At 26.4% G+C, this 27,530-nt stretch overlaps 5 protein-coding genes across 5 annotated transcripts; 2 read left to right on the top strand and 3 right to left on the bottom strand.

The window, feature by feature from the left end:
* Positions 1–122: 122 nt before the first annotated feature.
* On the top strand, positions 123–2,632 carry OCT59_006721 (uncharacterized protein; the record flags this gene model as incomplete). Its single annotated transcript, XM_025317607.2, has 3 exons — positions 123–274; positions 364–428; positions 627–2,632. The coding sequence occupies 3 exons, from the start codon at positions 123–125 to the stop codon at positions 2,138–2,140; spliced, it is 1,731 nt and encodes a 576-aa protein (XP_025177983.1). The 3' UTR covers positions 2,141–2,632.
* Positions 2,633–13,303: 10,671 nt separating this feature from the next.
* OCT59_006720 (uncharacterized protein) lies at positions 13,304–15,415 on the bottom strand (the record flags this gene model as incomplete). The annotated part of the gene is made up of 7 exons (XM_066141462.1): positions 13,304–13,353; positions 13,427–13,489; positions 13,565–13,609; positions 13,692–13,739; positions 13,816–13,848; positions 13,927–14,785; positions 14,864–15,415. The coding sequence occupies 7 exons, from the start codon at positions 15,413–15,415 to the stop codon at positions 13,304–13,306; spliced, it is 1,650 nt and encodes a 549-aa protein (XP_065998246.1).
* A 2,511-nt stretch (positions 15,416–17,926) lies between these two features.
* OCT59_006719 (uncharacterized protein) lies at positions 17,927–20,101 on the bottom strand (the record flags this gene model as incomplete). Its single annotated transcript, XM_025317604.2, has 8 exons — positions 17,927–18,127; positions 18,200–18,262; positions 18,340–18,384; positions 18,447–18,494; positions 18,569–18,601; positions 18,676–19,516; positions 19,595–20,010; positions 20,080–20,101. 8 exons carry the CDS (start codon positions 20,099–20,101, stop codon positions 18,090–18,092), a joined length of 1,506 nt encoding a protein of 501 aa, XP_025177979.2. The 3' UTR covers positions 17,927–18,089.
* A 2,502-nt stretch (positions 20,102–22,603) lies between these two features.
* OCT59_006718 (uncharacterized protein) lies at positions 22,604–23,167 on the bottom strand (the record flags this gene model as incomplete). Its single annotated transcript, XM_066141461.1, has 3 exons — positions 22,604–22,902; positions 22,968–23,039; positions 23,107–23,167. The coding sequence occupies 3 exons, from the start codon at positions 23,165–23,167 to the stop codon at positions 22,604–22,606; spliced, it is 432 nt and encodes a 143-aa protein (XP_065998245.1).
* A 486-nt stretch (positions 23,168–23,653) lies between these two features.
* Positions 23,654–23,860, top strand: OCT59_006717 (uncharacterized protein; the record flags this gene model as incomplete). The annotated part of the gene is made up of 1 exon (XM_025326079.2): positions 23,654–23,860. One exon carries the CDS (start codon positions 23,654–23,656, stop codon positions 23,858–23,860), a length of 207 nt encoding a protein of 68 aa, XP_025177977.2.
* Positions 23,861–27,530: the final 3,670 nt, after the last annotated feature.

Raw genomic sequence — 27,530 nt, 5'->3', positions numbered from 1 at the left:
TTTTAAATATTTTATTTTTTACGTTATAAATTTTAAGATTTTTTTTTATTTTCTAAGATTTTATTATATTTTTATTTTTCTTTTTTATTTTTCTTCTTTTTAAAAAGATAAAAATAATAATTATGAAGTTTAATAATCTATTATTAATCATAAACGTTTTGGTAACGTACTTGTTCGTTGCTAATAATATTATTATTGATGCTGTTCCACTAATATTAAGAGATGCTTCCAATGCTACTGATGCTAATGATGGTAAATGGGAATTCGTTGGAAAGTAAGTACAAGAATTTTTTTTTTTAGAAACTTATCAAATTTATCTATATGCCTTATTTAGTAATCACTAATAATTAAATAACAAAATAGAACCGGTGTATCTGCTATGCATATGACCCTTATTCGACCAACAAAAGTTTTAATTATTGATAAAGGTAATTATGATCTGCAATTATGGTTTCACATTTTAAATTATTATATAATTTTATATTATATAATTTAATATTAATATTATATTAATATACATATTGTATTATACATATTGTATATTTTGTATTATTATTGTATTATTATTGTAGTATATTTTTATTTACTAAATTTTTAATTTTTTCCTTCCTCCTTTTTCTCTATAGCCGGTATAAACCCAGAAGCTTTAATAGCAAATGGAAAGTATGCTTATTCGACATTATACGATTTGACCACAAATACGTATCGTATATTGAGTTTACACACAAATACGTTTTGTTCGGCTGGTGCTTATTTGGCCAATGGAACAATGGTGGAAACTGGTGGTGCTGAAGATACTGCTGGTGAAAAAAATGGTTTTCAATCAGTTCGTTTGATTGATGGTTGTGATGATGGTAATTGTGATTGGTTGGAATTTCCTTATGAATTGGATTCTGCTAGATGGTATAATACTATGGCTTCTTTACCTGATGGTCGTGTATTTAATATTGGTGGTTCAATAAAAGCTTGTGCTATAAATAGAAAAGATATTGAAAATCCAACTTTTGAATTTTTCCCAAAAGAACATGAAAAAGGTCAAAAAATTCAATTTTTAGAGGATTCTTTCCCATTTAATCTTTATCCTACTGTTATAGTTTTACCTGGTCCAAAAGGTCAAACTTGGTTATTCTTAGCTGCTAATAAGAAAGCTCAAATTTGGGATTATACATCAAAAGAAATTGTTAAACATTTACCTGATATACCAGGTGGTCCTCGTACTTATCCTCTTACTGGTACAGGTGCTTTGATTCCTTTATCTTATAGAAATAATTATCAAGCTGAAATTATTGTTTGTGGTGGTGGTACTGATATGAAAGATCGTAATGCTCCTGCTGAAAATACTTGTGAAAGAATTAATCTTGCTGATAAAAATCCTCAATGGGATGAAGATGAATTTGGACCTAATATGGAAACTGGTCGTTTAATGCCTGATGTTATTCATTTACCTGATGGTAAATTATTATATGTTAATGGTGCTGGAACTGGTATGGCAGGATGGGATAAAAAAGCTACAAATAAAACTCCAAGACTTCATACTGCTGGTAAACCAACAAGGAATCCTCTTTTATATAATCCTCATGTAAAGAAAGGTTCAAGATGGAGTAAATTCGCTGAAGATCCAATTGTAAGAGTTTATCATTCATCTGCTACTTTAGTTCCTGATGGTACAGTTTTCGTTGCTGGTAGTAATCCAAATAGATATTATTGTGGTATGGATCAATGTGAACATCCAACTGAACATAGAGCTGAAAAATTCTATCCACCATACTTATTAAATGGAGTATCTCGACCAACAATTACAAAGGTTGCTGGACATACCAAACTTAATGATGCTGATGCAATTCCTGTTAAATATGGACAAACAATTTCTGTAGAAGTTGAAGTTGATTCACCAACCCCTCAATTTACTTCTTCATTATCACATATGGGTTTCGTAACACATTCACAACATATGTCCGCTAGAGTTGTTGAATTAAAGGTTGATAATGTAAAAAAATCAGATTCAGGTTATACAATGGACATCACATTACCACCACATGCCAATATTTTCACACCAGGAAGACATAATTATTTGTTCGTTCTAAACAAGGGTACCCCTGGTAAAACCGCCATTGAATTACATTTAGAAACAGAAAATTAATTTTTCGGTTCATGAGAAATTAATTAGAAAAAACAACAAAAACATTTTTTTTCGATTTAATTTTTTTCTTGTTAAATAATTTGTTTTTAATTGTATTTTACATTTTTTTGCATACTTTTTGCATTAACTTTCATCTAGAGAAAACATTTTTTTTTCATTGGTTAATTATAATAGTCATGTAATTTAATTTCTGGGTGTTTTATCGTGTAAAAATTTTTTAACATAGAAGCATTTCTTTTTTAGAGCATTAATAATTAATAATTTAGTTTTATGATCGATGATATATTATTATTTTTAATATTTTTTTTTTTCAAATTTTTATTTATATTTAGAAAAAATCATAAAAAAAAAATTACACATAAAACATTCAAATTTGCACTTTATTTTTAGTTCACACTTTTTTTTTTCTTCAAATGTATTCGCAGCTGTGAATTCAATAAATTATTTCAAGAAAAAAAATCAATTGATTTAAAAATAGAACTTTTATTTTATTTTATTTTTTCAAATTCATGTCTATCACCCGAAAGGGCGAGTCCGAAACAAACATGAAAGTAACGGAATCTATTAATAATTCTAACCAATTTTGTCATAAAAGATTCAAACACATAATCATAAAAATGTCGTACGACATTTACATGCGATTAAATCGTAATCATATGGTTCACTTTTTTAAAGTTGATTTTCATAACTATTTAGTGAAACAAAAGGTACAAACCAGTCATATTCGGGATAATAAATTAATAATTTATTACACAAATCTGTTTATAAAAAAAAAAAAAAAAAGGAACAAAAAAAGTATTTTCTTTCTTGGCATTCCCGTCTCTTTTGTAATAAATCTTGCATTTTTATTTATGTAAGAAATTAATTAAATAATACTTAAATTAGTATGTTAAAATGAGAACATACTAGATTGTTTGATAACAAAGAATGTCAACAATAATAAAATTTAAAATTTTTTTTCTTCTTTTTTGGTTAAACCCGATAAAAAAAAAAATTTTCTTTAACCTTACTTATTTTGGATAATTGTTAAAAGAAGTTAGGGAGAAAAAAAAAAAAAAAATATTGTTTTTAGAAAGAAAAGAAAGAAATTTCTTTCTTTCTTTTATCCAATATATTTTCATGGATCCCTTTTTGAAATCGTCAAAAATAAGAAGTACAAAAAAGTAAATAATCACGTTATTTTAGTAAATCTTTTTGATTCTGATTATTATATTTCTTTTTAATTTTTATTTTATTTTATTTTATTTTTTTTCAAAAAAAAATCTCATTTCCCTTTGTTGATATATATCGTTAGTATGAACTGTTACGTTTTCGAGTTACGTTATATGCCGTTTATATGAGTTTATACATTATGTTGATACCCGATATAACACCCTAGTTATATTCATCATTTTCATGGGTAAAAGAAGGTCGTGTCACCTTAACTCGGGTCATAAGTTTGTAACCGACAAAATTTCCTATTTCCTATTTTAAATCAAAACGACATCAATGATCTATTTGGCTAATAAAACGGATAATAAACAAATTATTATGATATTACTTTAAAAGGTAAGCAAACTTTTATATAAATAGATTTAACGTTTTTGAGATTTATTTGTTTGGATTGAAAAATAAGGGAAAGAATAAATAGGCAATTCGATATATTGAATCAAAACCTAATGAAGATAGATACGGTATTTTCTAAATGGGATTGAACTGAAAAGTCGATGAACTCAAAAGAAAATAAACTAAAATGCATGTAATTAAATATGTTTGTTATTATTCGAAGGAAAGAAAAAAATAAGAAAAGAGAGAAAGAAATGAATTTTTAATCTTTTACTATTGTCACGTGAAATGAAAATGGATCCGGGTTCCGTGATGCATTTCTGCGCATTTCTGCGCATTGATGCAACTGACGCAATTCATACAGCCAAATATCTCAAAATATCTTTTGAATACAATTTTTTGTACTCATGTTAACAATGTTTCTTTATGAACATGAAACTTTTCAAAAAAATCATATTCTTTATTGGCTTCATTGGAATTATTGGTTCGTCTTTAATCATATGACGAATTCACTTAAAAAGTGTGGCGACAGGACGGGACATTACCTACAGGTCAATTTTTTTTAAAGTTTTCTTTTATTGCGTTCATTACATTTGTTGTAATTTATCGTTTCATATTAAAAAAAAACCAAAAAATTTTCCATATTTGTATAAAAATGTAGATAAAGATAACTTTAAAAAGCCTTCAGCCGATTTATCAAACAAAAATGTATACAATATCGACAATATTGGAAATATCATTTATTATTCTTATTCATATTATTCGCTTCGAGAATTGTCCTAATAATAACGTTGATTAAAGCTAAAAGGCTTAAGCCGCAGGTTAAACATGTAGATCATCATCAATTGAACACTTTATATAGTAAGAACGCCAGCAGCGGCTGAAACGAGAAAAAAAAAAAATTTTTTTTCTTGGCAAAATTCCGCCAATTACCTTATCCATACTTTGTCACACTTTCTATTAATTTTACATAAAGAAATTTTTTTTTTTACTTGGCATGACAATTTATTCTAAATTTATGAAAAAGCTCATTAGGAAGAAAGCCCATTGGGAAGGGAAGTATTAAAAAATTTATTTTTTTTAATGAATTTGCCATAAAGATTTAGAAATCTTTAATATCCTCATTCGTAAAAAAAAAAAAATAATTAATATATCCGACATGTAAAATTCTTGGCATATTTATGAAATAACAGGATTACGGTATATTATATTATATTAAGTATTATTTAGATTATGTCAACTCTTTTGTATTCATTATTGTGATTTCAGGGTTACATTTACAACATTACCGAACAAATAAGTATTGTGTATGAGTACGAATTGGACCATCCAAAAAAATGTATGAATTAGACAAAGAAAAGTGTGATTTTGTGCGACTTTAATTAGTTTTAACATAATTTTGAAGAGTTTATTAAAAATAATGCGAATTTTTTACTTTTGAAAATTCTAATTCACTTTTAAACAGTTAAATCGTATTTTATTTTTAATTATTGCGTAAGTGTGAAAATCGTGAAATTTTATCAGTGGCAAAAAATGTGGCTAATACACCGTTATACACCTAGTAAAATGAAAAAGTAGTATGTGACGTTATAGTCTTGGACACCCCCTTTAAGCCTTTAAGGGATTGAATCTCATGGTTCGTGACGTAATAAAGATCTCATCCCTCCCTTATGTTTATTCCCTTATGTTTATTTCGGATCTTACTATAATTTTAGACAAATTATCCGATAATTAACTTGTACTTCCCAAAAATCCATAATTCAATAATTCCAATATAATTCATTAAAGTTCATTTTATTTATTTTATTTTGATGCAAAATACTGTAATATGAAGTACTAATTTAAATAAAAGAGTTAATAAAAAAATGTTCATGCCGATTGATTAATTAATTGGAACCGGATTTACTCCGATATACTTATTTTCCAGATTTTTTTTTTTCGGATTACCCGATTGTTAAATTTAACATAATAACGATGTATTATTATTTTAATTATAATATAATATATAGCAAACAGGTCTTTATGTCTTGCAATGATAATCATCATTTTTAGGATATACAGTTATTAATTATAATAAAGAATAACCAATGTTTGCTTGTGTTATAAATAAATATCGTTTAAATTATAATTTTTTTTAAAAAAAAAGGTTATGTACTTATTATTTCGGTCAAAAGAGGAATAAAAACAAATCGAGGAACTAATTTTGAGAATAACGAATATAATTTATTATATTTTTAGTGAAACAAAATTAAAAGAACAAAGGGAAATGGATTTAATTTGAAAGACACTTTAATATCAACTTAAAGATATATTACTTTAAAATGATAATATTTGCTAATATCATTTATTCCAATCGACCTATAAGAAGTCGGACATATATATAGATTGTATTATCTCTTATGCTTTGCATGAATAAAAATTTTCGAGAAGAAAAATTTTAAAGGTTTCTGTGCCGGATCTTGGTCGGTATAACAGGGATGGGGGAAGAAGTTGGGATTTGTTACTTGACGCGGGACTGCTTGGTCCCGTCTGTTTTTTTTTTTACGGCATAGATTTCAGTCTTATGACAAATTTTTTCTCGAAATTTTTTTCCCTGTAATTTGTTTAAGTAGATAGAATAGGTCCAGCTTACTTTAGTTTGATTCTGAGGAGTGGGTTTGTTTTTCTTTTTAAATATTTCTGTTTGTTTTTTGTATTAGGATAGATTAAACTCTGTTAGAGGGACGACAGGGACGTATCGACGTATCGTGGTTGCACGTGCGGCTCAATGTATTTCGTGATTTGGATTTAATCCCTAATAAAAAAAATGCGTTACAGTTTTTTTTAAAAAAAAAATAATAATTTTAACAATATCCATTCGTCCAATTAAGACATGCCAATTGAAATTAGTATTTTATAATTTTGTAGGTATATTAAATTTTGTACATAAAAGTTATCCTACCTTTTAGATTGAGAAATGATACGGAATGAAATAAGAAAAACTTTGAGGTAAAGATAGTTTTAAAAGTATATAAAACTAATAATAATCGAATAAGATTAAACCAGTTTATATAATTTTTCTTAAGAAAATTTGATGAATGAAACATACAGTTAGTATTAGGAGGTAAAGATAAAAACATACATTAAAAAATTTTTACTATCATAAAGCGGAAAAGCTACTTTTTATTGATTGACAATGACTTATTATCTAACATCCAACGAATTTATTATAATAATGCTAAATTAAATTTTCAAATATTTTATAACAGAATATTATTAGCCTCATACGTGTAATAATTTAGGTGAGTTAATCAAATTATATAACGCATGTAATAAAAAACTACTAGTAAATTCTAATCATTCAATTGCGATAAAGTAATCGATCAAGAAAAAAAATAAAATGCTAAAGTTAATATTATCCCATTTATTCTTGGAATAATAAAGAAGAGTTCAGACACTCAAAATTTCAATTGTAAAGAAATAACAGTAGTTCGTTAAATCTAGCCTAGGTTGACCATAGGTACGTGCCTAAAGCGACCTGCATAAAGTCATTTTACAAAGAAATATACAGTAACATACTATATTCATGAAGGTGTAGTCATACATCCCTTTTAATCTTAATGATTAAATCGGGTTCCTTTGAAGAAAGTTCAGTAAAGTTCTTATTATTTATTTTATAATAATAGAGAGAATACTTATGGAGATGAAACTGTCTGAAATCTTAAATTGCTAACATCTAAATCTTCAAATAAAACAAGGAAATAAAAGCGTAATTATTCAGCCGCTGGTTGCAATTTACTGTTTTATTGCTGGTAAGTAAGAATTATCGCGATCACATGAATTCAGTGCAATTCTAAAACTAAGTGAGGCTTATGATTGGTTACTGCTCACATGAGAATAATTTAGCGAGCACTATTGATAGGTTTGACCAGAATTACTAGATCACATGATATAATTTCTTGAACGTCCGTGCACGTGATAGCGTTAAACTTAACTCCGGTCAGTGTGTACGTAAGTCAATTCTTGACCTTGTGGCACTAACGTATCACGAGTCATAGTTGAATTTGTACACTTTTTCGAACATACAATTAATAATGAAATTGTTTCAATCGACTTATTTTTGACAATCAGAGATATAGAATAAATTAATGGTATATACAGTATAACATGATAGATACATGATATTCATTTGTTGACAAGAGACTCGATATTAACATTCGTTTTATATTAAGATTTATAGCTATTTCCAGTTTTTACGTAACTGATTTCATAAATTGTCGAGAAATCCTCTTTTGTTACCCGGTTAATCATGCGGAGAGTGTCAAAAGTTTTGGCATTAATAAATATAAGCCACGTGACTAGTGATTGTCTTTTAAATTTAAGCGTAAATACAACGGCTCAATTAAAATGATACCATTCCAGAATTACAGTACAATTTCTAAATAAATTGGAAAATAACTATGATCATTCTTCTGACTTACTCTTCATATGGTTTCTCAATACTTGTAATTAAATAAAAGCTAACAACAAATACGGGAAAACAATTATTTCTTTCAAAAAAAAAAAAAAAAAAAATTAATTATTAAATATCAAAATTGATTTCGGTAGTAATATATTCTATAAAATTAAAGTTAAATGTACATATTAGATTGTAAATTAAATATTGTTAATTATTATTATATCTACGTACCATCATCACTAATTTGCTTAGGATTCATATCGATATCAAGTTCAAGTTCTTTTGTAGCGTAATCTAAATAAAAAAAATAAAATTTTACTATGAAAATTATATGTGAAAAAAAAAATTACTATTTACCGTTATTTTCGTCTTCAATCGGTTTAATCTTTTTATTACTTGTACCTAAAAAAAAAATATATATATTTTAAATAAATATTGGTTTCTTCTTCATAATGAAATTTTTTGCCATACCATTGGTAAAGTTACTTTCAAATTGATTATCTTCAAACTTTCTTTTATCTTAAAAAAAATTATAAATTCGTTAAATTACAATACTAACTAAATATAAAAAATTATATCAAACAAATAAATAGTAATTACCGTTAGAATTCTTCTGGTGTTGATCTAATTGAACGAAAGTTAAAATAATTTTAAAAAGTTATATTATAAAAAAATAATTAACATTACAAATTATTTACCAAGTTCTGAAGTACTAATAGATTGACTTCTTAAACTTCTTGTAGAAGCTGCGGATTTTATCATACCACTTAAATATCTACTCTTATATATGGCATCAGGATTATTTGTTGTTACAGGTCCAATATCTGATGATTCTATAATTTTAGGCATCCCATTGTAACGTATATTAAAAATTTTTCTTTTTACTTCATCTGGTGTTGGTCTTTTTTCTGGATCAAAATGCCAGCATTCTTTCATTAAATCAATATAACCTTCAGGTGCATTTGTAATAATTGGTGGACGTAAACCATCACATATTTCAATTATAAGTTCTGTATTATGATTTCTATTCCAAAAAGGTCTTCTTCCTACCATTAACTCCCACATAATCATTCCAAAACTATATATATCTGATGCTTTGGTATACTTTTTTCCTTGTAAAACCTCTGGTGCAACATAAGGAATTATGCCATAAATGTTGTCTTCTTCATTATCATTATTATCGTCATTTTCTGTTGCTGATTTACTTGTTCCTAAATCACATATTTTTGCTTCTACATTTTTAGAATAATAGTTTACTTTAGCTAAAAGAATATTTCCACTATGTAAATCTCGATGTATAATATTTACATCATGAATTTTTGCAAGTCCATAAATAATGTCTTTCAAATTAAACATCTTATATTGCCAATCAATATTAAAAAAATCTTTAGTTATATAGTGTGCCAAATCCGAATTATAATATGGCATAATAAATATAATATCTTGAGTAACAGGATCTTGAGTAATACCATAATATACATTAATTGTGCTGTAAATATTACTTATATTTGTCTCCATTAAAGAATAATGATAAAACATCTTAAGCTAAAAAAAAGTTATTTGTTTATTATTTGCCTTATATTTAAAATTTATTAATAGATTAATATGGAAATTTACCTCATTTAGCTCTTTTGAAGTAACATTTTTAGAGTTGTTAAGCTTTTTAAGAGCAACTGTTTTAGGTTTACTTCGTAGGGTATAATCTAGAGTACCCCGATCTGAAATTTTAGAATCAGTCCAAGTAGCTTTATAAATTTTACTAAAACCTCCTTCACCGATAGGTTCTATATTTTCGAATTTTTCATAAGGAACAAACACCATTTTCCCATTATTTTTGGCGTAATTAGTTTGAATATATTTGATAAAATCATCAATAATTTTATTTCCACTTGGTATAATTTTTTTTTTGCATTGTAACAAATATAACAAATCTGATTATTTCTGTCTGATATATATTTAATTTTTTTTTTTTCATTGGTATTCTTAATTTATTGCATTCATTACATAGTAACTTTCTTTTGGGTTTGAATTTGCGTTTGTATTTACATTTTAATTTAGTTTTTTGTGTTGAGTGATTTGAAAGTTCGTCATTTGATAAAATATCATCTATATGTTCAATGTTTGTTGATTTTTCTGATTTTTCTTCCATGATTAGATTTAAGAAATTTTAAGAACTGTAAAAGAACATCTATATAAATACTAATTCTCATAATTGATTAAATAGGAGTTATCATATTTCATCCAAATTCTGTATGCAATTTCCGATAGAAATTTCCTTAATAAATAAAATTCGAATCTCTTTTCTTGATAGATTTTCTAATTATAGTTACACCATTTGAGTAGTCTAAATTTCTTATTAACTGTCGAGTGATACAACATAGAATTAAATTCTGGAAAAAAAGAATTTCTTTCTTTTTTGTGTAAGTCTAAATTTCTTTGTATTCCCCATTATCTTTTGGGTGATATAACCTAAAATTAGAAATTTTTTTTTGTGTATTTTTATGCAATACATTAACTCAAATAATAATGGGAGCTAATAAATAATATTTTTTTTTCTTTGTTAAACTTCCTTATTATTTGGTTAAGTAAATTATCTTTATTTTCCTCAAGTTAAATATCTAGAATATAAGAAAAATTTCGACAAGTTTTTGTAGAATGAAATCGTTTCTTAACGTTAACATCGAGTTTATTTTAAAGGAATTCAACATCACGAGTCTGGAAATAAATTAACGTTCTATCAAAATAAGTAAGCTTTATCAAAAAAACGCCTAAAAAACTTACAATATTCGATTAATTCACATAGGATATTATAACATATAATTAACTAATTATTATAAATAATTGTTATATCGGTAAAAAAAATACCTTGTAGCAACTACCTTCCCTCTTTGATAATACCTTCCATGTCAAAAGGCTCGAATTTAATATACAGCTTATAATGATCTTAATTTTGGTTATATCACACAAAATCCTATATTAGATATTATTTGTCCAGGCAAAACGGAGACCTATCTCTGAAGTCGAAATTATAAATTTGCTTATCCTCTGCAAAACGTCCTTCTACAAAAATCATCAATGGTTTCTTTTTTGTATAATCTCCAAATTTTATGCATTGTAAAAAGAAGTATTGTAAAAACCCAAATAAATAATACTTTTTCTCATTAATTGAATAGAAATATTGATAAGAGATCATTAAATTTACAAATATACTACTGTACACCAATAAAATTCGAAATAATTGCGGTGGAATCTACATTTCTTTGTATTTCTCATTATCTGTCAGGTGATACAACATAGCTGAAAGAAAAAGAAATTTCTTTTTTTGGTTAAATCTGATTATTTTTATGAAATTTTTTTTTTGTTAGACTGAGTATAAGAAAAATCTTGATAAGTTTTGTAGGATGAAATCGTTCTTAACATTAACGTCATCTTCATTTTGTGGGAATTCGTTATCACAAGTATGGTTTGAAATTAACGCTCGGAACTTTTATATCAAAATAAGAAGTTATGCCTTACGTTCGTCAATTTATAGCACAGTCATGTGAATTTGGGTTCGGATCATCGGACCATGCGGTCCAGTGAATTACTTGATGATCTAAACGATTTTTTTTTGCCGTTCGCTTTATAATGAGAGTTATTAAAAAAAAATTTTTTTTTTACTATTAAATATTTAATGAGATAATGATTTTAGTAGATGATATAGTATAAATTGCTAGGAACCTCTTGTTTCAATAAAATTAAGATGCAATTAATTTTTGTTATAAGTTTTTAATCATTTTATTGTATAAAAAATATTTATTTAAATCTACAACTAATACAAGAAAAAAAAATAAAATGTAGATCGGTCATGTAAATGTAGTTTGGTCAAAATCACAGGACTCAGCACAGTTAACTCAGTCCGATGGTACTAGCGAAAGTTTAAATTCGGTCTGCATCAAAATTCACATTACTGTGCTAAAAATTCACATGACTGGACTCAGAAAGATCATTGGACCGGACTCAGTAAAAGATATACTCCAAAATAAGTTATATCAAAAAACGTATATCAAAAAAAGGTTATGCCTTATGGTGTCCGGTATAAAAAACGGTAACCAATCATCGAATACTCGATTAATTCGCATTTGCAAATATCATTGATGAATAATAGTAGAATATTTAACATATAATCCTCTTCCACGTTAAAACGGTAAAAGTCTTGAATATAATATACAACTTATAAAAATCTTAATTCTGGTAGAATGGTTTGTACCTCATATTATTAAATCAATTATTTAGTTAATTTGTATCGTACCATACACGAGGTTAATTAAAGTGAATAAGATTAATATAATATATTTTACTTGTCCAATCCAATATTTTCAAAAGAAACCTTTGATGTGTCATTCTAATCTTTAACGTGTTCTTTTGAAGATTTCCTGATAATTTCAAGTCTTCAACTGAAAGACTGAACAACTTCATATAGTTACACAATAATTTTTACAGTTAAACCTCAACAATAGTTTACAATATACTTATAGTTGCAGTATTATTGTATTTATAAAATCGTATTAGGAAAATATAATGGTAAATATGAGCGAATTTTTTTAATATTTTTTCTAATGAAATATTTCATTTTCATACATACAGTATATAGGATAATTTCAATGTGTTTACGCTATGGTTCAATTGTTGTCCGTGTTGGTTAACTTTGAAAGTGCGTCATTATTTTTAATATTTGCCAATTTTTCCATGAACTTTAATTGAAAAAAAAATTTGGGGTATCATATACATCCATGTAAGAATGTAAGATGTAATTTCCGATGGAAAACTCTTTTTAATAATGATAAATAATTGTATAACCAAAATTAATTGTAAATTTGAAATTTTTTCTCGATAGATTTCTTAATTTCAGTCACGAGTATTTGAAAATTTCTCACTACAGAATAGAATTAAATTTTGAAAGATCATTCAGATTTCAATTACGTAGTGCAAATTTTAAACTTCATATTTAAATCGTAAATAGTATTTCCCGTACATTATAAATAATATTATTTAGTAATATCGATATCCATTTTATTGTTGTACTATTGTTGTCATATAGTATAAATAAGTATATTGTAGATAAACTATAACTTATGATAATTATATAACAAATATGTATAATGATAATAATATGGAATAAATTAAATAAATTAAGACATTCAAAGCGGGTTCAAAAAAATATCAAAATCGATTTCTCTAGTGATATATCCTGTAATGAAGAAAAATATATTAGATTATAAATTTTTTTTAGGTATTGAAATTTTATCATATATTTAACTTACCATCATCTTTAGATTGACTAGAATTTATGTCGATATCAAATTCAAGTTCTTTTGTAGCGTAAACTAAACGGAAAAAATAAAATTTAATTAATTTAATTAATTTCCAAAAATATATTTGTAAAAACAATTAATATTTACCATTATTTTTGTCTTCAATTGGTTTAATCTTTTTATTACTTGTACCTAAAAATATATATACAGTATATATATATTTTAAAATCAATATGGCTACTTCATCATAATAAAAAATTTTTTTTTACCGTACCATTGATAAAGTTATTTTCAAATTGATTATCTTCAAACTTTCTTTTAACTTAAAAAAAAAATTATACAAACCGTTAAATTACAATACTAACTAAATATAAAATTTATATCAAACAAATAATTACCATTAGAATTTCTTTGGTCAAAATCAAGTTGATCTAAGTAATTGAACGAAAGTTAAAATAATTAAAATTATATTACTATGAAATAAATACAATTAAATTATAAATATTTACCAAGTTTTACAGTAATAGATTGGCTTCTTAAACTTCTTGTAGAAGCTGCAGATTTTATCATACCACTTAAATATCTACTCTTATATATGGCATCAGGATTATTTGTTGTTACAGGTCCAATATCTGACGATATTATGATTTTAGTTTTTGAATATCCTCCAAATATTGTATCAATTCTCCATATTTCTTGAATCTTTTTTGATACTTCAGCTGCTGTTGGTCTTTTTTCTGGATCAGAATGCCAGCATTCTTTCATTAAATCAATATAACCTTCAGGTGCATTTGTAATAATTGATGGACGTAAACCGTCACATATTTCAATTATTAGTTCTGTATTATGATTTCTATCCCAAAAAGGTCTTCTTCCTACCATCAACTCCCACATAATCATTCCAAAACTATATATATCTGAAGCTTTTGTATACGTTTTTCCTTGTAAAACCTCTGGTGCAACATAAGGAATTATACCATAAATCTCATCTTCATAATCTGTTGATTCAGTTGCAGATTTACTTGTTCCTAAATCACATATTCTTGCTTTTTCATCAGAATGAGATTCATAATATAATTTACCTAAAAGAATATTTCCACTATGTAAATCTCGATGTATAATATTTACATCATGAATTTTTGCAAGTCCATAAATAATGTCTTGCAATTTAAGTATCTTATAATACCAATCAATATTAAAAAAACATTTAGTTATATAATGTGTCAAATCCGAATCATAATATGGCATAATAAATATAAGATCTTGAGTAACAGGATCTTGAGTAATGCCATAATATATATTAACATAACTAGAATAGATATCGTAAAGATCATAATAACTGAAAGAATAATGATAAAATATTTTGAGCTAAATAAAAATTTATTAGTTTAAATTATTTGTCTTGAATTTGAAATTTATTAATAAAATTAATATGGAAATATTTACCTCGTTTAGCTCTTTTGAAGTAACATTTTTAGAGTTGTTAAGCTTTTTAAGAGCAACTATTTTAGACTTATTTCGTAAGGAATAATCTAGAAGACCCCAAGGAGAAATTTTACAATCAATCCAAGTAGCTTTATAAATTTTACTAAAACCTCCTTCGCCAATAAGTTCTATATTTTTGAATTTTTCATAAGGAACGTATATCATTTTCACATTTATTCTTCTAGGATTATTAGTATGGGTATAATTGATAAAATCATCAATAATTTTATTTCCACTTGGCATATTTCCTTTTTTTGCGTGGAAACAAGTATAACATATTTGATTATTTTCGTCTGAAGGTAATCTTATTTTATTACATTCACTACATTCACTACGTTCCTTATATATCTTTTTTTGGGGTTTGGGTTTGGGTTTGCGTTTGTATTTACGTTTTAATTGTTTTAATTTAGTTTTTAATTTAGTTTTTTGTGTTAGGTGATTTGAAAGTTCGTCATTTGATAAAATATCATTTATATGTTCAATGTTTGTTGGTTTTTCTGATTTTTCTTCCATGATAGATTTAAGAAATTTTGAGCACTGTAAAAGTATTGTAAACATCCATATAAATACTAATTCTCATTAATTGATTAAACAGGAGTTAATGTATTTCATCCAAATTCTGTGTGCAATTTCCGACAGAAATTTCCTTAAGAAATCATTAAATATACAAATAGAATGCGAATCTCTCTTCTTGATAGATTTTCTAATTATAGTTACACCATTTTAGTAGCTAAATTTCTTTATTAACTGTCGAGTGATACAACATAGAATTAAATTCTGGAAAAAAAAGAAATTTCTTTCTTTTTTGGTAAGAAGTCTAAATTTCGTATTCCCCAGGTGATACAACTTAAAATTAGAAATTTTTTTTTGTGTATTACTCAAATGACGGAAGCTAATCAAATTTTTTTTTTTCTTTGTTAAAATTCCTTATTATTTAGTCAAGTAAATTATCTTTATTTTCAGTTAAATATCTAGAATATAAGAAAAATTCGACAAGTTTTTGTAGAATGAAATCGTTTCTTAATGTTAACGTCAAGAATATTTTATAGGAATTCAACTGGAAATAAGACTTCGGAAATTAACGTTCTATCAAAATAAGTAAGCTACGGTATATCAAAAATTTAATAATACCTTCCATGTCAAAAGGCTCGAATTTAATACATGATCAAAATACTATATCAGATATTATTAAATTAGAAAATTACTAAAGCGATGTTCACGTCCTTCCACAAAAATCATCAGTGTTTCTTTTTTGTATAATCTCCAAATTTTGTGCATTGTAAAAAAAGGTATTGTAAACACCCAAATAAATACTTTTTCTCATTAATTGCCGCGAATAAAAATACCGATAAGAGATCATTAAATGTACAAATATACTGTACAACGAAATAAGAATCTAAATTTCTTTGTATTTCTCATTATCTGTCAGGTGATACAACATAGCTGGAAGAAAAAGAAATTTCTTTTTTTTGTTAAATTTGATTATTTTTATGTGATACATTAATCCAAATAATTGAAATTTTTTTTTTTGTTAAGTGAATTATTTTTTTTCCTCAAGTATCTACTAGAGTATAAGAAAAATCTTATAAGTTTTGTAGGATGAAATCGTTCTTAACATTAACGTCATCTTTATTTCGTCATCACAAGTCTGGTTTGAATTAACGTTCGGAACCTTTCTATCGGGTCCGGATCATCGGACCATGCGGTCCAGTGATTTCCGATTGATTATAAAGCTTGATCTACACGATTTTTTTTTTTTATTAAAAAAATTTTTTTTACTATTTAAAAATATTTAATGAGATAATGGTTTTAGTAAATGATAATTGATATAGTATAAATTGCTAGGAAACTCTTGTTTCAATAAAATTAGGATGCATTTAATTTTTGTTATACGAAGTTTTTAAACATTTTATTGTATAAAATATTTATTTAAATCAAATGTAGGTTGGTCATGTAAATTTAGTTCGGTCCGATTGATCAAAATCATAGGACTTACATAGCACATTTAACTCAGTCTGATGGTAGCGAAGTCCGATCAAAGTTTAAATTCGGTCTGCATCTAAATTCACATGACTGTGCTAAAAATTGACATGACTGGACCCAGAAAGATCATCGGAGCGGACTCAGTGAAGATACGGTAACCGATCATCGAATATTCGATTAATTCGCATTTGTAAGCAAATATCATTGATTACTCGTTCTTATTTAAGATATTAAACTGAATAATAGTAGAGTATTTAACGTATAATTCCTCTTCCACGTTAAAAGTCTCATATAATATGCAACTTATAAAAATCTTAATTCTGATAGAATGGTTTTGTATAAATCAATTATTTAGTTAATTTGTACCATACACGAAGTTAAATTAAGTGAATAAGATTAATAAAATATATCCTACTTACTTGTCCAATCCAATATCTTCAAAAGAAACCTTTGATGTGTCATTCTAATCTTTAACGTGTCCTTTTGAAGATTTGCTGATAATTTCAAGTCTTCAACTGAAAGACTGAACACTTCATAAAGTTACACAATAATTTTTACCTCATGAGCGAATTTTTTTAATATTTTTTCTAATGAAATATTTCATTTTTCATACATACAGTATATAGGATATACAAAATAATTTTAATGTGTTTACGCTATGGTTCAATATTGTCCGTGTTGGTTAACTTTGAAAGTGCGTCATTATTTTTAATATTTGCCAATTTTTCCATGAACTTTAATTGAAAAAAAATTTTGGGGTATCATATACATCCATGTAAGAATATAAGATGTAATTTCCGATGGAAAACTCTTTTTAATAATGATAAATAATTGTATAACCAAAATTAATTGTAAATTTGAAATTTTTTCTTAATTTCAGTCACGAGTATTTGAAAATTTCTCACTACCTGTCAGGTGATACTAGTGATACGGCATAGAATTAAATTTTGAAAGATCATTCAGATTTCAATATACGTAATGCAAATTTTAAACTTCATATTTAAATCGTAAGTAGTATTTCCCGTACATTATAAATAATATTTTTAGTAATTATCGATATCCATTTTATTGTTGTCATATAGTATAAATAAGTATATTGTAGATAAACTATAACTTATGATAATTATATAACAAATATGTATAATGATAATAATATGGAATAAATTAAATAAATTAAGACATTCAAAGCGGGTTCAAAAAATAATTACAAAATATCAAAATCGATTTCTCTAGTGATATATCCTGTAATGAAGAAAAATATATTAGATTATAAATTTTTTTAAGTATTGAAATTTTATCATATATTTAACTTACCATCATCTTTAGATTGTCTAGAATTTATGTCGATATCAAATTCAAATTCCTTTGTAGCGTAAACTAAACGGAAAAAAATAAAAATTAATTAATTTAATTAATTTCCAAAAAATATATTTGTAAAAACAATTAATATTTACCATTATTTTCGTCTTCAATTGGTTTAATCTTTTTATTACTTGTACCTAAAAAAATATTTAAAATAAATATTGGTTTCTTCTTCATAATGAAAATTTTTTTACCATACCATTATCAAAGCTGTTTCCAAATTGATTGTCTTCAAACTTTCTTTTATCTTAAGAAATTATATAATTTGTTAATAATAATTCATATGAAATAAAAGTTTATATCAAACAAATAAATAATTACCGTTAAAATTTCTTTGGCGATAATCGAGTCGATCTAAATAATTGAACGAAAGTTAAAATAATTAAAATCATATGAAAAAAATACAATCAATATTACAAATTATTTACCAAGATCTAAAGCAATAGGTTGGCTTCTTGAAATTCTTGCAGAAGCAGCAGATTTTATCATTACACTTAAGTGTCTACTCTTATATATGGCATCAGGATTATTCGTTGTTACGGGCCCAATTTTAGGCGACTTTATAATCTTAGTTTTTGAATATCCCCCAATTATTGTATCAATTCTCCATATTTCTTCAATCTTTTTTAATACTTCAACTGCTGTTGGTCTTTTTTCTGGATCAGAATGCCAGCATTCTTTCATTAAATCAATATAATCTTCAGGTGCATTTGTAATAATTGGTGGACGTAAACCATCACATATTTCAATTATAAGTTCTGTATTATGATTTCTATCCCAAAAAGGTCTTCTTCCTACTATTAATTCCCACATGATCATTCCAAAACTATATATATCTGAAGCTTTGGTATACTTTTTTCCTTGTAAAACCTCTGGTGCAACATAAGGAATTATGCCATAAATCTCTTCTTCATAATCCGTTGATTCAGTTGCAGATTTACTTGTTCCTAAATCACATATTTTTGCTCTATAATCATTTAAAAGAATGTTCCCACTATGTAGATCACGATGTATAATATTTGCATCATGAATTTTAGCAAGTCCATTTATAATGTCTTGCAAATAAAGTTTTTTATGATACCAACTAATATTATAAAAGTCCTTAGTTATATAATGTGTCAAATCCGAATTATAATATGGCATGATAAATATAATATCTCGAGTAATAGGATCTTGAGTAATACCATAATATACATTAACAAGACTACGATGATTACTATAAACATCTCTTAAATTCCCTTCTGAAGAATAATGATAAAACATCTTGAGCTAAATAAAATTTATTAGTATAAATTATTTGTCTTGAATTTAAAATTTATTAATAAAAATTAATATGGAAATATTTACCTCATTTAGTTCATTTGATGTAATATTTTTAGAATCGTTAAGTTTTTTAAGAGCAACTGTTTGAGAATTATTTCGTAAAGAATAATCTAGAGTACCCCGATTTGAAATTTTACAATCAATCCAAGTAGCTTTATAAATTTTACTAAAACCTCCTTCACCGATAGGTTCAATATTTTTAAAATTTTCATAAGGAACAAATATCATTCTCCCATTTTTTTTGTTAGGACAATTAGTATGAGTATATCTGATAAAATCATCAATAACTTTATTTCCGCTTGGTGTAATTCTTTTTTTTGCATTGTAACAAACTTGACAAACTTGATGATTCTTGTTTGAAGGTTTTCTTATTTTATTACATTCGATACATTGCTTTTTTTTGTATTTTGTTTCAACCTTATTTTGTTTTGGTTGTGTGTCTATATATATATATATGTATATATATATTATATACATATATTCACTCGACGATAAAAATTTAATTTTACGTTTATTTGTTGAATTATCCATGATAAATTTAAGGAAGAATTTTACAAAATTGTAAATCCATATAAATACCTTTTCTTTTATTTATTAAACTCGGAGTTTTCATTCAACTCATTATACATAGAAATTTCCTTAAGGGTAGAGAAAATGTTTGCATGTCGGTTTTGTGGGCGCGGTTTCTATTTAATGCACGATGCCGATCCTACTGTAAACTGTATAAATAAATTTCATGTGATCATATAAAACCGCGCCTTGGGTGCAAAATGTTTAGGTAATGACGTCATTCCCCTAAAAAAATTTTTGAGAAACCATTAAATTATCACATGCAAAAGCCGAGTTACAGATTTGGTAGTCAGATGATTATACAATCATTTTTAAATGCTGGTATAAATTTCTTTGTATTTTTTCGGAGTAACTGAAAAAAAAAAAAGAAATTTCTTTTAAATTGCCGGTTGACAATCAAATCTTGAAAAGGATTAGGACATCTTGGCGCAAAACTTTCGAAAGGAAATCACTTACCATTTTTTTAATTTATTCTTTTTTCTCTTTTATGGAAATCATTTTCTATTTTTGATTTATCATTTTTATCTTTTGTAAGGAAAAAAGTTTTTATTAAAAAATAATAATAATACGATCAAAATTTAAATTACTAGAAGCCTTATCATATCAGCGTTGCACAATTATGTTTCAATTTTTGATATGTGATAAAAAAGAATGTTTCCTATACACAATTTAATTCAGATACTACATTTAGGGATGACAAAAAATATGTTTTAAAATAATTTTGGCGTTTAAAACATTAAGCACTTTACTAGCCTTTACTACGTAATACATATTTGTTAAGCATTTTATTAATTTTTAAGTCTTCTCATTTACATTTCATCAAATGATCTTTTAATCGACCAATTAAATCAATAATGTCATTTCCACAATAATTACGATTTTGACGAGGTGTTTTTCGACCACGTCCATTAACTTCTGTAACTTTTTCAAAGTGCTTACGGACGTCTTCTGATGGTGGTCTTCCACGAGAAATAATTTTAAAAAAGCTGTTTTGCAAAGAGATTACTAAAGGTTGCTTAAAAATCACGTGCCATCCTAAGTATACGTACAATAACATTAAAACTGTTCTCATTTGAAAACATATTAAGCTGAAATAAAATATTTTCATTTAAATTATTTGACTCAAAAGTTTATTAATAAAATTAATATAGAATATTTACTTCATTTAGCTCTTTTGAAGTAATATTTTTAGAGTTGTTAATCCTTTAAGAGCAACTGGTTTGAACATATTTTGTAGGAAATAATCTAGAGTATTCTATGTAAGAATAAACATAATTTTCCCATTAATAACAATAATTAGTTTGAGTATATCTAATAAAATCATAACAAATTTTTGACTGAAGATTTTCTTATTTCATGTAAATATCTTTTCTCTTATTAATTTATTAAGCTTATACGTTTTTTTCGTATTTGATAGAAATTCTTTCTAGTGATAATGTTTGGATATTGATCTGTAAATTTGAAATCTTTCCTCGATAGATTTCTTAATTGCAGTCACAAATCATTTGAGAACTTCAAATTTCTTTGTATTATAATTATCTGTCAAACGAAACAGTATAGAATTAAATTTGAAAATTCTAGAAGAGAAAAATTATTTTCAATTATTCAGATTTCAAACACTCTAATGCAAAATTTTATACATCAAGTCGTAAGTAGTATCAAATTTCATTTAATTATTGACTATTTTTATTAGTCAATTTCTTACATATAGTAATTAGAAAAATTGTCGACTTGTAATTATATAACCAATTATAAAATAATAATGAAATAAATTAAACTAGGAAGCCAGTAACCATTTAAATCTGTCACTGATACAAAAAAAAATTATGTAATAGTAATAGTAAAAATCATCAAGCATCAGTTGAGATTAGAATACAGCTTAAAATTCTTGTTTTATTTTATTATAAAAATATCGTGTTATTACAAATATCGTTTAGCGGGTGGCGGGATTCATGCAGAAATAATGCAACTCGGAAGTTCTCACCATACAAACACGAGAAAAGGGAAAGCGTCCGTGGCGTTCGATGATGAGTTCGAATATCTCTACGGAATTGTGACTACAGGTGGAGCTTGTGTGATTTTTTATCAATCATTCGTATATACTGACTGGTACTTCCTCATATACACACCGGAAAGGATTTATTGCTCGAAAGACGACTATCACATAGCACTTACCGATATCAAGGAATAATCGGCTGCATGTACATTAGTATAGACATCATGTATTGCGGGCTACGTCCCGAACATTGTATTTATTTTTCGCGTGTTTTATCACTATCTTGTAAAGTTTCGTTTACCTCGGGTAAGGGACGTCTACTAGTCTCTTAATACGAATATTTTAAATTTAAAATATTTTAAAGTGAAAGCAATAATTTTTTATTACATTTTCTATAAAAGTAATAAGTCGCAAATAAAAGCAATCAAATATAAGTTTGGCAACGTGATGAAATAAAAGCTAGAAATTCAAAGCTTTTTTGTTTCATCCCTGACCGTCTTGACACCTTTTTGTTGGTTAAAGTAATCACTGGCGACGACACTACCAATAATTAATATGGTACTCCCAACAATAATCATAAGTAATTTATTCTCTATATTAATTGCAGTATTATGGAGGTTGTACTCCGTTTGAGATAATCTGTGATCGAAGTAATTGTTTCTTCGTCTATCAATATCATAAAGGATGCACTCCTTTAGAGTAAAGGAGACGTTCTGTTCCCAATTAGGTGATTTAAGTATATCGCTTTTACGAAACGACGTTTGTTCTAAACAGACAAATACGTTGTAAAGACATAATAGATAACAAATAAAAGTTATATAGGAAACGTACCATTAATTGACTCAGCTTTATCAGCGGGAGATCCAGATGATTTGGTTTCAGAAGAAACGTATTTCCTAAATTCTAAATAGAAAATGAAAAATGAACATTATGAAATTATAATAAAATAAAATTATAATATAAGACGCACCAGGAAATTTCGTTGAGCGTAGGTGATGAGTAAATTTGGTACGGATAATGTTGAAGAACATGTTTTACTGAAAATCAGAAATATAGTTTTGTTTTTTTAAAAAGAAGTTGAGTTTATATATGGTATTATGACGAAATGACATAATCATTGTAACAAAAAAGTAATTTATCAATTTATCAGTACGCGCAATAGAATGATTAATAGGATGATTCATATTACTCTCTCCGGGTCAGGTATTTTTATACGTAATTTTCCGGTCGTACGACAGTCTGTGTTCTTACATGTGTACGACATACTTTTATATAATAATAGACGAGATACTTCGCAATTAAGGTATGAATGAAATATATTTTTTTCAGTTGTGGTTGTGGAAGTGACTCAGAGCTTGCAAAGCTAGTATCTATTTTTTTTTGTTCAGAAATTTTGGGGACTTATTTAGTGGAGATCATAAACTTTTGGTGAGTTTTACTAAGGTCAACATTGTTAATTTATTTCTGACACTGCACTATGCATAACTGACGACCATTTTATCTTATCCAGAATATCGATGTTGGGGACAAATGAAATCGGATTAGAGTTGGGATATATCATAGCTCAAGATTTTATACAAGAAGTGTCTTCGGAGTTGATAGATGAAGATGATATCCAAATTATTGATGGAAATCAAGAGCTTACAACTGACATGACAATAGAAGTTGAGCTTGCTCATCTATTTCTAGAAGTAAGTATTGAAGGGAAGAACATCTTGAGCTGAATGAAATTTATTAGTTTAAATTATTTGTTTCATACTTAAAAGTTTATTGTTTAGAGTTTTAAACTTTTTAAGAGCAACTGTTTTAGACATATTTTGTAGGTAATAATTTAGAATACCTCAACTAGACATTTTTACAATCAATCCAAGTGGCTTTATAAATTTTACTAAACCCTCCTTCACCAATGAGTTCTATATTTTCGAATTTGTCAAAAGGAACGAAAATCATCCCATATTCTTTATTACGATCAGCTTGCGTATATTTTATAAAATCATCAATATTTTTGTTTCCACTCGGTATAATTGCTTTTTTTGCTTCGTAACACATATAACAAATCTGATGATTTTGGTCTGGTATAGACATTAACTTACTACATTCACTACATTATATTTTTTTTATATTTTGGTTGTACGTCACTTGATAATAAAAAAATCAAATTTTCCATGTTAACTTTAAAAGAATTTTTGAGCATCGTTAACCATCGTAAATATATTCATATAAATACTTTTTTTTTTAATTAATTTATTAAATCAGAGTTTTTCATTCAAATCAATTTCCCTTAGAAATTTACCTTTTTTAAGAATAATGTTTTGGATATTGATCCCGAAATTGATTGTAAATTTTCTTCTATAAACATTCACGAGTATTTGAAAAACTCAAAAATTTCTTTGTATTTCTCATTATATTCGGTGATTACAATAAGAATAAATTCTGAAGAAAGTTTCTTCTTTTTTTTTGATTGTTTTTACGTATAACATTAATCCAAATAATGGAGGCGATTGTTTAGAGGATGGAAATCGAATCTTTTGACGTTAACGTCTTTATTTGTAGGAATTCGACACACGAGTCTGGAGATAAAGACTTTGAAATTAACGTTCAGAACTTCTTTCAAAATAAGTAAAGCTTTAATAAAAAACAAAAATACCTAAAAAAAAGCCGGTAATCGAATATTCGCCTATACATTATACATATGATCATGTTTTTTTCTGTTCTTATTTTTTGGGAATGGCAATAGTGCAGTACTATACGTTAAATAAAGTAAATAATATCAATTAAAAATATTTTACATAACTTTCTAATTCATCATTGTATTATATCAAAAATCAACGAAACTTTTGAAGTTTTGATGGTAACTTCAAGTGCCTGTTTAACGTTGACGTCATCATATTTTGTGGGAATTCGTCATCATGAGTATGCTTTGAAATCAGCCCTTGGAACTTTTCTATTAAAATAAGTAAAGTTATATTAAAAAACGGCCGGTAACTTACAAGATCGATCATCGATCACGCGTTCTTACTTTAGCTCGGACAAATATTAAATAATGGAGGAATTTTATATAATTGTTATTATATCGGTAAAAAAAAATACCTTGTAGAAACTATAACAACTACCTTCCCTAAGACTTGAAGAATATAATATACGGCTTATAAAAATACTAATTTTAGTAGAATTAAACTTGTATCGCTTTAGTCCACACACGAGGTATTCATTCTAAAGCAATGCTATACGCTAAATAAAGTGAATAATGTTAATTAACAGTTAAAATATTTTACTTAAATATCCAATCCATCATAGTACAATATCGAAGGTTTGCTGATAACTTCAGATCTTCAAAGACTCGTACATTTCGAACTCTTCATAGTTCATATAATATCATACGATATGTAATTTTTAACGGGAAATGCAAAAATTAATTAATATCCAAAAAAATATATTTGTAAAAATAATTGCTATTTACCATTATTTTCGTCTTCAATTGAATTAATCTTTTTATTACTTGTACCTAATAAACAATAACTTAAGTCAATATGATGACTTCATCATTGCGGAATTTTTGTTTTTTACTGTACCATTGATAAAGTTACTTCCAAATTGATTATATTCAAACTTTCTTTTATCTAAAAAAAAAAATATTATATAATTCGTTAAATTACAATACTAACTTAATATAAAAATTATATCAGACAAATAATTACCATTTGTTGATCTACAAGTTGCAGTTTATAATAGCACACGTGATTCTATTGTCCCTCTATTATTGTCCTTCGCTTCGCTCCGGACAATATATGCCTTCGCACTAAACCCTAGCGTTACCCAAAAAAAGCAGAATTATGCACTGTCACGTGAACAGTGCGGTGACCAATAATTTGTGACGAATAAGTTTTTACCAACTCGAAAAAAACTGTCCCTCAGATAAATATTAACAATGAAATCACTGAGGGGTGTGATGGATTTTACATGGTCACGTGACCAGTGCTTTTTTGCTAGGCTAGATCTACGCCAGGGACGCAAAAGTATCATTCTTGATAGATGTGCAGGAGAATCTTGATATGCATTATATATTTTACAGTAAAGTCTATCAAGAACAATACCTCATGTCTATCAAAAATGATAATTTGGCGCCAGAGACCCGGGAAAATTCCATTTTTATAATAAATGAATGACAACTAGCCAATCATTATTGCATTTTATGACTATATCGTGATAGAAGTTTCATTAAAAAATGTGATTTTGCAATTTTGCAAGTTTTTGGCTAAAATTATTGTCGTGTCACTAGCGCAACCTAAGTTGGCCTGCATTAATATGTAAGCCGGCTAGAATTATCAAATGTTTCTTACTATAATTGGTAATTTTTTATCGGAATAAAATCGCGATTTAATATCGGAATCAATCCGGGTCTCTGAATTCTACGCACAAAGAAAAAAAAATCGATCACGTGAATTTGCTCTGTCCTCCACGTGATCGTCACCCAATGAAATCGCAAATTTTAGTTTTTTCTCTCCGGACTCCGTTTCCTAGTTCATTAATTTTCAAATGTATCTCATAAATTCGTACATTTGCTAAATTTATTATGTATTACAAATACGTTTGATCAACTAGTAATACTAATGTCACGCTAAATACATAATGTCTTTAATTGTTGCACAATAAATATGAAATGCAGCTTGTAAATATCTATTAATAAGGAACTTGTTGAAGTTCAGAGTATTTTTTTATTTCTGTAAACGTTTTAAAAAAAATTTAACAATAAAATAATGGTATTTTCTCGTTATGGCTATGCTAATAAATGTGAAAAATGTTTAGAATATACATATTTAGGATGGTGTAAATCGTGTCAAACAAATGTTCTAGAAAAAAGTTTTACAAATTGGACGAGCGAAAATGAAAAAATTGATAATTTAATTCGGGAAATGCAATTAAAAATTAAGGAATATGATGCTCTTATAGTTGAATGGATATCATATGATCAATTCAATGATATTAAAGAATTAAGAAAAGATGAATTTACTACATTATATTCAGCAATATGGAAGGATGGTCCATTACAATATGATACAAATCAACGTGAATATAAAAGACGACGGAGTAAAAAAGTCAATTTAAAATTATGTAACTCACAAAATATTACCAATGAATTTTTAAATGAGGTATGAATCTCTTTATTTAACTTAATTATTTTACATATAATAAAATTTTTTATTATAAATTTATAATAGGTTATGGTATATTTTGAAAAAAATCATTTATATGGAATATCTCAAAATCCTCATACAAAAAATTATATTATATTATTTTCGTATGGATTGTATTGTAATAAATGCGGTAAAGAATTTACAGATTATTATAATTCATGGTGCGAATCATGTCAAATGAATACTCTAAAAAAAAATC

The sequence above is a fragment of the Rhizophagus irregularis genome, chromosome 14, assembly GCF_026210795.1.
Source record: "Rhizophagus irregularis chromosome 14, complete sequence".
NCBI classification, from domain to species: domain Eukaryota; kingdom Fungi; phylum Glomeromycota; class Glomeromycetes; order Glomerales; family Glomeraceae; genus Rhizophagus; species Rhizophagus irregularis.
The sequence above is the reverse complement of the archived record's forward strand: the minus strand, read 5'-3'. Positions and strand labels throughout refer to the sequence as shown.